At 45.5% G+C, this 15,741-nt stretch overlaps 1 protein-coding gene across 3 annotated transcripts in view; it reads left to right on the top strand.

Moving 5' to 3' along the window:
• The window catches only part of ENO2 (enolase 2), a 56,832-nt gene that overhangs the window by 1,547 nt on the left and 39,544 nt on the right, over positions 1-15,741 (top strand). Inside the window, exons 2-12 of one of the 3 annotated variants that reach the window (XM_090055375.1) lie at positions 1,005-1,129; positions 2,534-2,629; positions 3,242-3,300; positions 4,639-4,708; positions 4,961-5,094; positions 5,278-5,500; positions 6,241-6,438; positions 6,632-6,833; positions 7,079-7,187; positions 7,377-7,435; positions 8,045-12,757. In XM_090055375.1, coding sequence (XP_089911501.1) covers positions 1,045-1,129; positions 2,534-2,629; positions 3,242-3,300; positions 4,639-4,708; positions 4,961-5,094; positions 5,278-5,500; positions 6,241-6,438; positions 6,632-6,833; positions 7,079-7,187; positions 7,377-7,435; positions 8,045-8,114 — 1,305 coding nt within the window. In that variant the 5' untranslated portion in view covers positions 1,005-1,044 and the 3' untranslated portion in view covers positions 8,115-12,757. The remainder of the gene's footprint in view (positions 1-1,004; positions 1,130-2,533; positions 2,630-3,241; positions 3,301-4,638; positions 4,709-4,960; positions 5,095-5,277; positions 5,501-6,240; positions 6,439-6,631; positions 6,834-7,078; positions 7,188-7,376; positions 7,436-8,044; positions 12,758-15,741) is intronic. The other 2 variants (XM_090055390.1, XM_090055383.1) reach the window with 2 other exon arrangements.

Raw genomic sequence — 15,741 nt, forward strand, 5'->3', positions numbered from 1 at the left:
CTGATTGCTGAACTGAGCTACAGACTTCAAGGCTCTTTGCTCCTGGCATTGTGGGGGGGGGATTCCCTTGGGGGATGGCTTCTTGGGTTCTTAGACCCCGTGGCACTAGGGAATGACTCTTTAACACTTGGTACAGCCTTATCATGCCCCCTCAGGCCTCCTGAACCAGTGGTGTCAGTGGACCTTGAGGCACCCATTGAATCATGGCTCTTGAGGGAGACTGCAAGACAAAAATGTAAACTGAGTCATAGCGGATGTGAGCTCCCTGAGCCCCGCCGTGCTATTACAGACTGTTTGACTCAGACTTGTGAGAGGAGGGAGGGTGCGCTGTCTCCCACTGCTTCCCCTGCAGCCCCAGCAGCAGCTTTGCTCTGAACAGCTGATGTTCCTTCACCCGCTGGCTGCCTTGCAGTAAAGGGAGGACAATAGCTCTGACTGCTCTCATGCCAGCTTCCCTGCTAGGCTGTGGGATAGTGATGGATTCTTCCAACAACCTCAGGGCAGCCCCAGAGAGGGAAGAGAAGCTGAGAGCCAGTCACCAGCTAGTGCCTTGGTTCTCTGCCCTAGCCCCACGTCTCCAGCCACCCTCTTCTCTCACTGAAGACCAGGTGCTCTGTAGGGGGAAGAGCAGGAACTAGCTCCCCACTTAGGTGGGAGAGCTCTCTGCGCTTTCTGCAAGTGAAGGGAGCAGACCAGGTCAAAACCCTAGGTGTCCTTTGGGGTGGAAGGGTTGAACACTGCTGCCTTAATCCCAGAGGATTTGCACCTTTTGGGTCTTTGCCAGCAGTTCTTGTGTCTCTCCTTGAGCCAGATAGGTTCTCAGGAGAGATAAGCTAATTCCAACTTGAGCAGTGTTTCTGTGGCTCTTCTCTGAGTTTTCCCCCCTTTCTCTCTCTGGGAATGGGAAACTAAAAACAAAGCTCAGTGTCTCTGGCAGACTAGGAGGCCTTTGGCACAGAGTAGACCACAGCTTGAATCCTTTGGCTTCCTTTTCTTTCCACCAGTGCCACTTTCCACTCTTTTTTAGAGAAGACCGGATTCATCATGTCCATCGAAAAGATCCATGCCAGGGAGATTTTGGATTCCCGTGGGAACCCCACTGTTGAGGTGGATTTGTGTACACAGAAAGGTACGTGGGAGAAGAATGAATGAGTCCAGGCAGAATAGCCTTGTAGGAAGTGGAACCAGGTCAGCCTGTTGGCAGCCAGCTAGAAAAAACTGAGAAATTGCAGGTGACCTGCATAGAAAATGGCACCCACTGCTGTGTCTCCAACTCCTTGGCACACTCTTGCAATACTGGGGATTTTGCTCTTGACCACTGCTGGAGAATTTACCTCAGATACCATGCCAGAGACATTGGGGCCCCAAATTTTAATCTCATTAGAGGTGAATGTGTGTGAAGTTGTGGCAGCATGTATCCAAGTGTGTGTTCAGGGACAGTGCATACGTGCCTGTTACCTTACCCTCTATTGCTGCGGCACCTAGAGAGAAGGTACCCACTGTGCATCTTGTGTTGACAGATAATTTCTGTTAGCTCTGACAGGAAAGGCCCATGTCTGTCTGGCTGTGTGTGAGAGAGCTCACTAGGGAAGGCATGTGTCCTCTGTAGTACAGAGAGATGTTAGCAGTCCGTATAGCATTGTGCACTAAATGAAACTGCTTGCGTGTGTGTGTGTGTGTGTGTGTGTGTGTATGTGTGTGTGACAGGTTGTTTGTGTATATTCCAATGAAGGGCATGCATCCCTGTGCATGTTAATGCATGTGTACATACCTTCATGCAAATGTCGCTCTGTGTACTAGTGTCCCACATTCACATTCTTATTGATAGGAAACGTTTTCAGTTTTTGCAGGTATGTTCTTGATTCCTGGACATGCTCATTTTGCTGCATGCCTGTAGGTTTTGTAATCTAAATTAAAACAAATCTCTTGTGTGTATGTGTGTTTTATGTATGTAGCAGCTTAAGTGCTTCTGTGTGCATTCAGGTAAGTGTGTGTCAGCCTAGGAATTATGGGTGACCTAAACAGATCCTGCTTCTAGAATTGGATATTTCATTACCTTCTTTATTCAGAAAGACAAAGTAACTTCAAAATGGGAGAAATTGCCTGCAGCCACCATTCAAGCTCCTTTGGCTAATGTGTTAGAGTAGGAGATGGAGAAGAGAACTCCAGGACTCTGTTTCTAGTTTGATGAAGAGTAGGAACTCATGAAGGCACCTAAGGGGCTGGGACTCAGGACTCCTTGGTTCTCTGTGTGGCTCTGCTACTCATCTCATTATATAACCTTCGGTGAAGTTGTTCCCCTACTTGTGCTCTAATTTCCCCACATATAACCCAGGGTGATCATGAAGTCATAAGTGGTGGAAGAGACCTCAGGGGTTATCTAGTCCTTCCCCAAATGCCTTAGAAGCCATGAGTTTTCATTAATGATAGGTGAGGCATTTTCACAGAGATGCAAGAAAGGGGGATGGACATTGAAAACATTTTTTTTCTTTATCCTTTCCTCCACTTTTACATGTGTGTTTCGCTCTGCCAGGCATGTTCCGAGCAGCAGTTCCCAGCGGTGCTTCCACTGGCATCTATGAAGCTCTGGAGCTACGAGATGATGACAAATCACGATTCCTAGGAAAAGGTGGGGAGTATCCCACTCCTTGTCTTGCTGAGGACCTTCCGGGCAACTCCCTAATATCAAAGTTGTGTCTGTGGGTGGCTGACCCTCGACCTGATTTCCATCAGCTGTACTTGCTTGATGCTGTTTAATTCCCTTGACCTCACTGGAATTCCAGGTGCACAAATCTGGGTGGAAAATCAGGCCCTGAGTCTTTCTCTCCCTTCCCTCCCCTCCCTTCCTCTCTTTCTTCCTCTCTTTCTTTCTCTTACCCTGAGCAGATGAAAGTTTTCCATCAAGGTAACAGGCATTTACACTGGTGTAAAAAGGAGTGGACAGATGAGACAAACATCAAGCCTGGATAATTCTTTCCAATCTGGTGGAGAATTATCCTGAAAGATATGTGATTAAAACATTCTACTGGTGTAAATTACACCAGATTGTGTCATCTGTCCCACCCCTAAGGTAGCTATTTGGAGTAGCTGCACATTTTGTCTATTCTTGATCCCAGTGTAATTTAGGTAGCTGTATAAAACCACTGTAAATTACACCAGGGTATATGTTCATCTGTCTGTGGCCTTTGTCTCTCTCACTCTGTCTCTGCCTCTGTCTCTCTCCATCTCTTCCTTTCTCTAGGGGTCCTGCAGGCCGTGGATCATATCAACAACACTATTGCTCCAGCTCTCCTGAGCTCTGTAAGGATTTCCCTTTATTCTTTGTTGAAAATTTATTTTGCTCTTGTTTTCTTCTAATCTTTGTCTGTCTCTCTCCATTTCACCAGCTTTACTACTACCTTGATATTTCCCTTTTACCCCAGGCACACTCCATCACAAGCCCTTTTTGTGTGTGTGTGTATTATAATGAAGGTTCTTCTGCAGTGGTGGTTCTTAGTAGAAGTTCAGTGCACTTGACCCAGTTTTTAGACTCCCTGCCATCTGATTTCCAGTGGCCCTGTCTCACTCTAAAGTGCTCTCCCTTTTTCAGATGTTCTTTCCAGATACTGCAGTGCCTTCCTCCGATGCTTCCATGCCCTCTCCCATTTGTCACCTCTCTTCTCCATATGGCATCCACAGAGTGATGGGCCACTGATTCTGTTTGTGCAGGAACTGGACTTTTCTATGACATGATCAGTGGTCTCATCAGGTAGTAACAATGTGTTTATGGCACTGCTAGAGAGCCAGTCTCCAAAACCTAGGACAGAGCCATAACATGAACTGAACCATGTGCTACACAGCCAGTACTATGTGTGCAACTTGTATACTGCTTCCTAGGGAGCCAGGGCAACAATCCTGCTTGTGCAGCTCTAGGGACATGGATGTTAAAAGAAGTCTCTGAGCTGCACTAGTAGGTCCCTTATTTACACTCTGAGACATCTGATCTTAGAGACATGCACATACACACTCTGGATATGTCTACACTGCTCTGGGTATAGTGTAATGAGGACCTTTCTCTGTTTCCTGTAAGCTAGATAGCTTGGCTACTAGAACTTATCTAGTTTTCAGCTTGCTGCAGGTTGAAAAAACATGCCGAGAACTAGAAGATAGGTGGGTGGTTAGTTCAGACCAAGCTCCTTGCTTCTACATGGGTGGACTGCATTGGGAACCCAAGCTTGCTAGTACATCTATTTGGTACATTTGGCTTTGGTACATCTATACTCTGTAGAAGATGCTGCACTTTACACACAACCTCTGCTTCACACACTAGGGACAAACAATTGCACTGCTTTAAAGGGAGCAGGGCTTACCACTTGGAAGCACGTACCATCTGATCTGTAGTTTGGTCTGATTCCGTAATAAGTAAAACTAAGCTATAGTAACTTTTTTGTTCAGAGCAAACTGGTTTCAGCTGAACTTCAGTGAGTCCTCTTCCCCTGCCCCCTTTTAAAGTAGTATAATTGTTTCATCTGTCCACACCCTATGACATTAGATTTCTAGGGGTATATGCATATGGATTCTCCCACAATCTAGATCTCCCTCATGCTCTCTCAAGACTCTTCCTCACAACCCTGTCTTAGGAAATGTTTCTTCTTGCAGGGCCTCTCAGTTGTGGATCAAGAGAAGATAGACAACCTTATGATAGAGATGGATGGAACAGAGAACAAATGTAATTCTGTTTTCCTTTGGTATTAGAAATAGAATAGCACAGGAGTAGGGGGTGGGATGCTACAGGGCAAGAGTGAGGGTCCTGACAGGGCTGTGGGAAACCCAAGGATAGAATAGCAGGGGGCGCTGCGGGGCAGGAGTGAGGGGCACTGGCATAGCTGTGTGGGGAGCCAGGGCTGGAATAGAAAGGGGGGCTGTAGGGCAGAAGTGAAGGAGTTTGGGATGTTTACTCCGAATTTTGAAATGTTTGCAGCCAAGTTTGGAGCCAACGCCATCCTCGGGGTGTCCCTGGCTGTGTGCAAGGCAGGTGCTGCAGAGAAAGAAGTCCCCCTGTATCGACACATTGCTGACCTGGCTGGGAATTCAGACCTCATCTTGCCTGTGCCTGTAAGAACTTTCTGGGGCTCTGGCTGTCAAGTCTACTTGCAAAGAGATTTAAAGTTTGTGGGGCTATGGTGAGGCTGGGGAATGCAGGACTGATGGAATGTGGGGGCTCAACTGAGAGCTCCCTTTCAGAGCAGTTATAAGGGATTGGCAATTTCACCTCTGCTTCTTTCTGTGTTCATCCAGGCCTTCAATGTGATCAATGGAGGCTCACATGCTGGGAACAAGCTAGCCATGCAGGAGTTTATGATCCTGCCTGTAGGGGCAGAAAGCTTTCGGGATGCCATGCAGATTGGGGCCGAGGTCTACCACAACCTCAAGAGTGTCATCAAGGAGAAGTATGGCAAGGATGCCACCAATGTGGGAGATGAGGGTGGCTTTGCCCCCAACATCCTAGAGAATAGTGAAGGTGAGAGAGATAAAAAAAAAAAAAAAAAAAAGAATGATCAAAAGGGGCAGAGATTGGACAGATGCATCCTTGGCTGGATCACTGCTCACTCTATGTCCATTTCCTAAGGCTCCTAATCCCTAGTGTCTCCAGTTTCAGGGTTCTGAGTCCTTCCACTGAAGAGACAGCTCCTCACCATGCTTGGTTATCCTTCTGAGCACCTTCTCCTTAGTAACATCCTGCCCCATTAACTGATTTCCTAAACAGTCCCCTCCCTTTGGTGTTCAGTGGCCTTGCATACTTGCAGGCAGTTATGTCCTTCGCCCTTGTCACAGCTCTGAGCTGTGGGATTAGGTCTCTGAATTCCTCCCAAGAACTTAATGCCTTCAACCCCTGGAGTATTTTCCTATCTCTTCTCTGAGCTCTTGCCTGCCCATCACTTTCTGGGATTGAGGAGGCCAGAGCTGAGTAAAGCCTATAAGGTTGTGTCTTACCAGAGCCAGCTCTTCTGTGCGATATGAGGCCTTTCCATATTTAGGTCCAACTGATACAGTTTCCCTTCTTTTTGTCTTTTTGTTAATTCCCCAGCTAAGGTCTCAACACAGCAGTCTAGAGAGGGACTGTCCTTTTTTGGTGTTTGTCCTTCCTCGGCAGCTCCTGTCTCTTGGGCATGTCACTCCTGTTGAGTGACTGGAGTTCTGGATGAGTTTGATGTAAGCAGTTTAGCAGTGTTTTGTTCACTCTGTCTGTCACTGTTCCAGCTCTGGAACTCCTCAAGGAAGCCATTGACAAAGCTGGCTATACTGACAAGATTGTTATCGGCATGGATGTGGCAGCATCTGAGTTCTACCGTGATGGCAAATATGACTTGGATTTCAAATCCCCTGATGACCCTAGCCGCTATATCTCTGCAGATGAGCTTGGTGACCTCTACCAAAGCTTTGTACGTGATTACCCAGGTGAGCTGCTATGCTTAGAGTACGTGCGCATTATGCAGTACTGTGCAGTGCAGTATAAGGCTTGATCAGGGGTCTTGCGTGTGACAACATGGAGATACCCTTAGTGCTTGCTACCTGGAGGTTTGGATCACTGTGCAATGTTGGGCTGGGAAGGAGGCAGCTGTAACTTGCCCAACTTCCCCTGTCTCTACAGTGGTCTCCATTGAGGATCCCTTTGATCAGGATGACTGGGAAGCCTGGACCAAGTTCACAGCCAATGTGGGGATTCAGATTGTGGGGGATGACCTGACAGTGACAAACCCCAAACGCATTGAACGAGCTGTTGAGGAAAAGGCCTGCAACTGCCTCTTGCTCAAAGTCAACCAGATTGGATCAGTCACAGAAGCCATTCAAGCGTGAGTCCCCAGCCCTCTAGCCATGCCCAACACAGGGGCAGGAAGTGGTGTCATTGGTTCCCTCTGATTTCTAAAGCAGCTAGTTAGATTGGTGCAACTTTGCTGTTGACAGGGTCTTTATCTTTGTCAGCAGGCAGTAGGAGTCCTGGGAGCCATGTCTGGGCAGGGGAGGGGTGACAGAGCCTCTTCCCAGGCATGTGGGGGCTGTAGGAGAGAGAGCCTTCAACCTCATTGTTTCTCTCTAGCTGCAAATTGGCTCAAGAGAATGGCTGGGGAGTGATGGTGAGTCACCGATCTGGGGAGACTGAAGACACCTTCATTGCTGACCTGGTTGTGGGCCTGTGCACTGGACAGGTAAGTGTCAATGAGCTGGAATCTAGGCCCTGGACAGCCTTGGAGTGGAGTATGGGAGGAGAAGATCAGAGTTGAATTAACATGGAGGGTGAATTCCCTCTGTCTTCCAGGACAGACTTGGGGTCCCGTGCATGGGAGGTAATGTACCATGAGGATGTCTCACAGTTTTGTGTGGTGCATATTTTGCAGATAAAGACAGGAGCCCCTTGCAGGTCTGAGAGACTGGCCAAATACAACCAGCTCATGAGGTGAGTGGGCCTAGAGCTAAGGATGCAGATAAGGGGGATGTCTTTTGAGCCTCACCAGGGTGGAAAAGATGGACAGCACAGGCAGAGAACCCCAGGACTAAGGATGTAGGGCATGGGAATGTTCTTGTTGTCACCAGGGTCCCACCTGACTGCAGTATCCTAGATGGGATCTCTCTTCAGATGTCTCTTCTCCCCCTCCGAAAGATGCAATACCTCTGTCAATCTAGTCCTGACATTCATCACAGCCCGTTTTTCCTGCTCTATCTCACTTCAAACATTTGTAGGCTAGATATCAGGAGGCGCTACTTCACGGTCAGGGCGGCTAGGGTCTGGAACCAACTTCCAAGAGAAGTGGTGCTGGCTCCTACCCTGGGGGTCTTTAAGACAAGGCTAGAGGAACACCTTGCTGGGGACGTTTGACCCCAGTACTCTTTCCTGCCATGGCAGGGGGTCAGAATAGATGATCTACTCAGGTCCCTTCTGACCCTAGAAACTATGAACTATGAAACTATGATTTGCTCTGTCGGAGTTGCTCCTGATGCCCCAGGTATTTCCTCAATACTGCCCTGCACTGAGGCTCTGAAGTTGATTAACATTTTTTCCCTGCAGGATTGAAGAAGAGCTGGGGGATGAAGCTCGCTTCGCTGGACACAACTTTCGCAATCCAAGTGTTCTTTGAACATTGTCTGGTGCACAGCAAATCCCCAGCTAATTCCCAATGCACAGACTCTGAAGCTATCTTCCTTGCACCTTAACCCCTTCTCTCTGTCTCTCTCTCTTCTCCTTTGCCACTCAGCCATCTGGTTTCCTGTCTCCCTAAGTCCCTGTGAGTTCAGGTATCCCTAGCTCTCAAGCAAATGGTAAAAATGAGTTCTCCTTTCATCTCTTGCTTTGGGGTATTGTAGGCATGTCTGAGACTCTGCGTTTTGTGTATTTTTTTTCATCTGTCTGCAGATCTATTTGAGTCATTCTGCTTGTGTTTTAGGCTGTATGAACACGTCTGTTAGTGTGTCTGTGGCATCTCTCAAAGAGCACAGTGAATGTGTGCACTGATTAATGTGGGTTTACATAGTTAGTTGCCTGACTATGTGTGGTTTTAGTGACTATTCAGTGCATGGGGCTGTAGGTCTTTGTGTCAGTATATATATCTCTGCTGGCCTTCAAGCTTATTATTGCCCAAAGTGTGTCTGCTGAAGTGAGTTGGAGCCCATGTGTTTAGTTGTTGGACTCTGAATGTTGTGTTTGTATTGAGCTATATCCTTAGGCAACTTAACACTGAGGTGCTCTGCTGTGACACAGGTTGGTGTGTGCATATTGTGACTCTCCGGGTCAGCCTCTCCATGGTTTGTTGTGTTGTACTGTGTGGGGGTGTTTAAAAACTTGTTGGAAACAAACACATGCCCTCAATCTGCTTCCCCTGATCTTTCTCCCCCTGCCTCCCTTCCCTACCTTTTCTTCACTTTCTTCTGCCACCCCTACCATCTGCTTTGTCCTTTGGGCAGTCACCCTCAGCTGAGCAACAGAGACTAAAAAAACAAGGCCCTAAACTTAATTAAAATATATTTCACACCTGAGTTCCTGACATTTCTCTCTGCACATTATTTCCTGGGAGATGGGAACATACTGCAGGGAAAGTTGGGGAGTTCAAGGAAAACAGACAGCCAAAAGTAGTAACAAGCAAACAGTTTTGACGGAAATGATGCAATGAGGAGTTCACTCCCCATGACTCCTGCCTAAAAGACCCTTTTGCAGTTGTAGCTCATGGGCTATGTATATGTATACCCAGCAAGATCCACAGAAGATAGCTGCAGAATATCTGAGGAGAGGATAGACATTTCCTCACACAGTCCTGTGCTATCCAAATTATCTTCCATGAGAAGATGATGCACAAGTGATTTCAGTCATGTTACCTGTCAGCATAAGAGACATGGGAGCTATGAGTAGACCTCGCACTGGTTTACATGGTGATGGAGTGGGACCACAGGTCTATGGACAAGATAAAAAAGCAAAGCCAAAACAGGGATGAAGGACACTAAATGCATCTGAAGTCTTTCAATTGCATTGTTTCACAGAGGACCACATGTAACAACATGACAGAAAAACACCCTGGGCTCTAATTGCCCTATGAGAAGACTGAGAATGTCACCAAAGTTTAGCTCCCAGAAGATGGCATTTCCTTAGACACATTGTAGTGAAGGTAATTTGTTGTAATGGAGGAAACGCAGGCTGAATTAAGGTGGTGACTGAATTTCCCCTCCTACCAAAGAGGAATCAATTTTTCTAGCCCTGTGGGGTCAAGTAAATGGTGCACCTGGAGTATGTGTTTGGCTTCTGCATAGTCTTAAGATTCTTCATTTTAAATAGTCTGTTTCTATCCCTCCTGATTGTTAAGTTTAACTTTCCCAATGTGATCTGAAACAAACAGACAAACTTCCTTATATCCCACTAATTGCAAGGGGTTGTTGACTCTAAGGTCTAATATTAAAGTCTAATAACTCGATATGTCAACAGCAATCTCACTGCTGGTCTTTTGGTAGATATGTGAAGGGGCTGGTAATGCAGTTCATGGAGGAGGCTTGAAATTGCTGCAGGGAGGGAAGCAAAAAGGTGAGATGGAAAAGAAAAAGAATGGCAAAGTAAGAGGAAACAAATAGAATGGATTCTAAATGGTGGATACTAGAGTGAATGTGACAATAAGGCACTGAACAAATAACGATAACTAAGATTTTAGATCCTACACAGATGCCATAATTTACTCTTGATCTCTGCAAATTCCAATTTGTATCATTAGGGACCTGCTGTGGATGGAAGTAGTTTTGGCTCAGTGGGCATGTCTATACAAGATACTACTGCACAGTTGTTATTGCGCATTTATTTAGTACTTAATGGCTATGTCTATACAAGACGCTACTGCGCAGTAGCTCATTGCTACTATGCAGTAGCATTGGGGGACACTAACCATAACATAATGTTACTGTGCAGTAGTAACAAGCTACTGTGCAGTAGCGTCCACACATGGGTTTTTCTAACGCTACTGTGCAATAATGCCAGTTACTGCACAGTTATTTAGTGCTTGGTTATGCATAGGCCGCCAAATGGCTGGAGGGCTGCACCCAGAGAGTGGTGGCAGACGGGTCGTTTTCGACCTGGAGGGATGTGGGCAGTGGGGTCCCCCAGGGCTCGGTCCTCGGGCCCGCACTGTTCAACATCTTCATCAGTGACTTGGACAAGGGGGTAAAAAGCACCTTGCTCAAATTTGCTCATGACACTAAGATGTGGGGGGATGTGGGCACGCTAGAAGGAAGGAATAGGCTGCAATCGGACCTAGACAGGTTACAGGGGTAGGTGGACAAGAATAGGATGGGATTCAACACTTGACAAGTGCAAGGTGCTGCACCTGGGGAGGAAGAACCAGCAGCATACCTACAGGCTGGGGAACTCCCTTCTCGTCAGTGCAGAGACAGAAAAGGATCTTGGAATTGTCATTGATGCCAAGATGAACATGGGCCGGCAGTGTGGGGATGCAGTCAGGAAGGACAACCTCACCTTGTCATGCATCCACAGATGCATCTCAAGCAGGGCCAAGGAGGTTATCCTCCCTCTCTATGCGGCACCTGTAAGGCTGCAGCTGGAGTACTGTGTCCAGTTCTGGTTGCCGCACTTCAAGAGGGACGTGGACAACATGGAGAGGGTCCAGAGGAGGGCCACCCACATGATCAGGGGGCAGCAGGGCAGGCCCTCTAAGGAGAGACTATGGGACCTGAACCTGTTCAGCCTCCACAAGAGAAAGCTGAGGGGGGATCTAGTGGCAGTTTACAAACTAGTCAGAGGGGACCAGCAGGCACTGGGGGAGTCCCTGTTTCCCCCGAGCACTGCCAGGAGTGACTAGAAATAATGGTCACAAGCTGGCAGAGGGTAGATTCAGGCTAGACATCAGGAGGCGCTACTTCATGGTCAGGGCGGCTAGGATCTGGAACCAACTTCCAAGGGAAGTGGTGCTGGCTCCTACCCTGGGGGTCTTTAAGACAAGGCTTGACAGTCACCTTGCTGGGGTCATTTGACCCCAGTACTCTCTCCTGCCATGGCAGGGGGTCGGACTTGATGATCTGCTCAGGTCCCTTCTGACCCTACTAACTATGAAACAACTGCACAGTCTGCCGCCTATGTAGAAATGGTCAGCAAGTACCAAATAAATGCACAGTAACATCTTTTAGATGATGCTACTGTGCAGTAGCCTGATACTACTGTCTGTGCAGTATTTTTCAGCTACTGTGCAGTCAGTGTCTGATGTGGACGCACCAACTGTGAACTGAATTTGATGCTCCTAGAGCATCTTCCATCCATCACAGATCACAATCCTAAAGCACTTACTAGAGAAGACATATCTAGCACTTAGATACGGCCAACTCTGGAATGGGGCACTTGCAGCTGTTTAACAGCAATATTGCGCAAAAGGATAAGAAATTAAGGACCATAGGCCTGTAACGCCAGAAACATGAAGCATGTATCTAGACACTAAACTAACACTGCATCTTTTGGGGAAAGTACCAGGAGATCAATAATGGAAACAGAATCTAAAACTTGATGTTAGGACTAATATATCAGAGATGACAGGCTGCAGCACAGCATGCTCCATGCCATCATGATTGTGTTAGGGCTTTGGGGGCAAAAATGATACTAAAGCAGTGGTTCTCAACCTTTTTAGATTCAAGGCACCTTGAGGAATATACCAGCTCTTAATTTTCACTAGTTCTTTGACTACAGAACAAAGAGTAATTCTTCTGTTGCAAAGAAATCAGAAAGATCACATTAGGTCAGACTGTTTTTAACACTGTTAAATCATTTTTGAAATCTCAGGGTTATTTTGTGAATCATCTTTATACACCTAACAGTACTAATATTGTGTGACACCCTGAGGCACCTTTGAAAAGATCTCAGTGCAGCCCTGGGTTGAAAATCACTGCGCTAAGGGGAAATTGTGACTCAGTCATTCACGCCATTCTAAGCAATTTGGTACCCTGCTAGCACTATCCTATGCTAGCACTGGGCACTATGCTAGTTTTAGGGTCTAACTCAGCAGCGAGAACATCATGTCCACTGAGACATGAGAATAGTTTGCCAGGCCACATTTGGGCATAACAAGAAGCATTCTGGGAGCTGTAGTTCAGTGACCACCTGGCTTAAAACTCCATTTTCCTGTCTTTGGCTTCACTTCAGAAAAAGCAATCCTTTCAGCAGGTAGAGAAAGAAAATTGAAGAGGCTGTTTGACTATGGACAGTCCATTAGAGGGCAGCAGTGTCAGGACAGAGCTCACACAGCAGGTGAGAAACAGCAGAATTGCTGGATTCCTTGGTTTAATTTAGTTGGCAGTGACTACGGCAGGATAAGTGAGTTGCCAGAAGGTGGGCATACTGTTGTGTGGGGGGGAAGGCTTGCAGGTCAGACCAGGGCTGTAGGTCACAAGTAGATTCAATCAGCAAATGAATTAGAGAGAAATGGGGTAGCAAGAGACAAAAAAAAATACTGTACATGGGCACAGGCATGTGCATGCTGTCTGGAGCATGATGTTCTACCTGTAGTTTAACATGGCAGACATACAGCATTTGATACCTGATACAACTATGTTTACTTGACAACCTATGGAGGTATAGGATCAGGATATCACTAATGCACATGTACATAATTTCAGAAGAGTCTGTATTGTGCCAGTGCTTTGAGATAAGCAACAACAGTTATTATTTGAATGAAAGAGAATGTTGATTTAAGATGAAATACAGGAAAATCTGGCTAATTAGTCACAGGGGTAATTTGTCACTATGGCCTTACCAGTTGGTGCACAGAATCCCTGCCAGAGTCCCACTGATTTGTGGATGAAACACTCTGGCTAATTCATCATCTGTTACAGAAAAAATAGTTATTTCCAGGTGTGTATACATACCAAATCATAACAAGTTTACTCCTGATAATTCGTCAAATTAAAAGTGCTGGGCTGTTGAGCCAGCCGGTGCTTACAAAGTACTGGATACTCTTTACTTGGATCAACAAGACATAGAACATCAACCATTTTGCTGAATTACGTATCTTCTTCTATTATGGTAAGGAGTGCATGCAAATATGGAAGACAAAAATCTTTGACTGGTTATTTTACTCCCTCATAATCTGGTAATTCTTATATAGTGAGCACTTGAAATTTTGTGATAAGAAATGGTGGATTAGGCATTTACCTCTATAATCATACAGAGTACAAACCAGACTGCATACAATTTTGCAAGGTTTGTAATATATTTTTTCTTCGTTATAAATGTCAGAAACTATCCTTCACCATATTTTGATCTGGTATTCAGAATATATCTCACAAAAGTTTAGAAATGGCTACTGATTATTAGTCAGGTATGGATAATTACTCATCGAGTCCCTTGGAATGACAAATTAAAGAGATTTTATTGTGTGCATTTCTTTACGTTAGTTAGGAATAATGCATTTATTATGTATGCACATAACTATACATTTTCTTTCTTCTAAGAGCTTGGATTTTGTAAACTGGTTTTGGCAACCTAATAGGCTTTTGAAACAAAGTTCTTTAATTTTGGAATTTTGTGGGGGGAGTGGGAAGAGGCAGGGATGTAGGATAATACCCCATTACTCTTTCATTTTCCAGGTAAATTAGATCAAAAAAGAAATCTCTGAGAGAGGCTATAATACCAAATTGTTACATTAAGGGTGTGTGTACACGTGTACGTATGGCACGTTTGTTATGGTGCTATCATTTAGTACTTTTTTTGGAAGTACTAAAAGATGGTGCAGTAACAGCTCATACTGTGCTCTGCCAACCGTGCACAGTTATTTTTGGCTGCTACATTGCCATAGCAACACACTATAATGAGGGAGTGCATTGCTATGGCGACTTAGTGGTGGCATCACAGTTTTTGCCAAGGGATGCTACAGCGCCATAGCATCTTGTTTAGATGCTCCCTAAGGGAGTTAGCCATGCTGGCCAAAATAATAACAGCAGGAAACCAATAGTTATGTTCCCATACTAGCACTGAATATATAGTGAATTTTATGCTACATACAAGCAACATATCAGCTCAGTATTTCTATTTTTATAATTAAAGGATTTGTCAATGAGAGCACAATGTGTTCTGCCTCTGCCTTTGTTTTAATCGCTACAAGAGGCCAACATAGGCAAAGTACTGTAGAATTTAACCTGCATATGCATTTTTCTTTTCTCTTGCTACTTATAATCTGGTAGACATTCATTTCTCATTTTCATTTAAAGGAATTTCCTAAATGCCTTATTATTCTTGTCCTTGAAAATACTGTTGCGTTGCCAATATCAAAATGTTTCCCTCTGTATGCTGTAACCTAATTCAGGGATTTTCCCAACCTTTTTGAGTCAGTGTACCTCCAATGGCCAGACGTGGAACAGTGTACCCCCACCAGCCGAACATGGGGAAGAGAGGCCTGCCGTGTGGCCTTCCTCTGCATCTGGCCAAGCAGGCTATACCTGCGTTGGATGGTGTGTGGCGGCACTCCGTCCCTGCCCACCCATGCATACGTCCTAGGGCCTTCTCGCGTACCCCCCCAGTTGACAACCCATGACCTAATTTAATTTAATTTGTGGAGTGAGTAACACAGAACAGTGGTGAATAATTCATAACATTTTTTCTAGATTAGAGGAAACATTTATAGTTATTTTTATTCTTTAAATTTGCTCACTGTTTAGAGGATAGTTTCAAAATAAGTTATAGATTTCAGTAGGATGACTTCGTTCTAGAACTCTGAAATCCTGAGGATGATTGTTATTATAGATGTGTGTGTGCATGCACACATGTGTGTATAAATGTGGAAAGGATGGAAGGAAGATATCTCAAAATCAAACAAACAATAGAGCACGCACTGAAGGTTTAATAACAAAGAACTACCATTTTCCAATATCATACTATTTTCTTGTCCCAAACCTTAAGGGTCTGCAGAAGTAGAACTCACCCCCCCACCTTATGTTCCACACAGCAGGAGTTCCTGTAGACATAGGAACGGCATTCTGCTACCGGGAAGATTACAAGGGGGCCAAAACTTCGGGGCATGGGTGACTTCTGTGAGGTGCTGGGTAGCCTCATGTCAAGAAGTGTGAAGGTTTGGTTCTGAAAGTCAGTCTCTACTGAAGATTGTACGAAATAAATGCCATTGTAATAGACTGTCTATTAAAAATCATTAAGACAAAAGTTTCTGTCCAGTGAAAATGTGAATTGAGGCTATAACTAGCCAAAGGTTGTTAAGGGTGGAATTGTGAACTTTAACTGCC

Source organism: Crocodylus siamensis, chromosome 1 (genome assembly GCF_052110815.1).
Source record: "Crocodylus siamensis isolate JL-2025a chromosome 1, ASM5211081v1, whole genome shotgun sequence".
In the NCBI taxonomy this organism is placed as follows: Eukaryota; Metazoa; Chordata; order Crocodylia; family Crocodylidae; genus Crocodylus; species Crocodylus siamensis.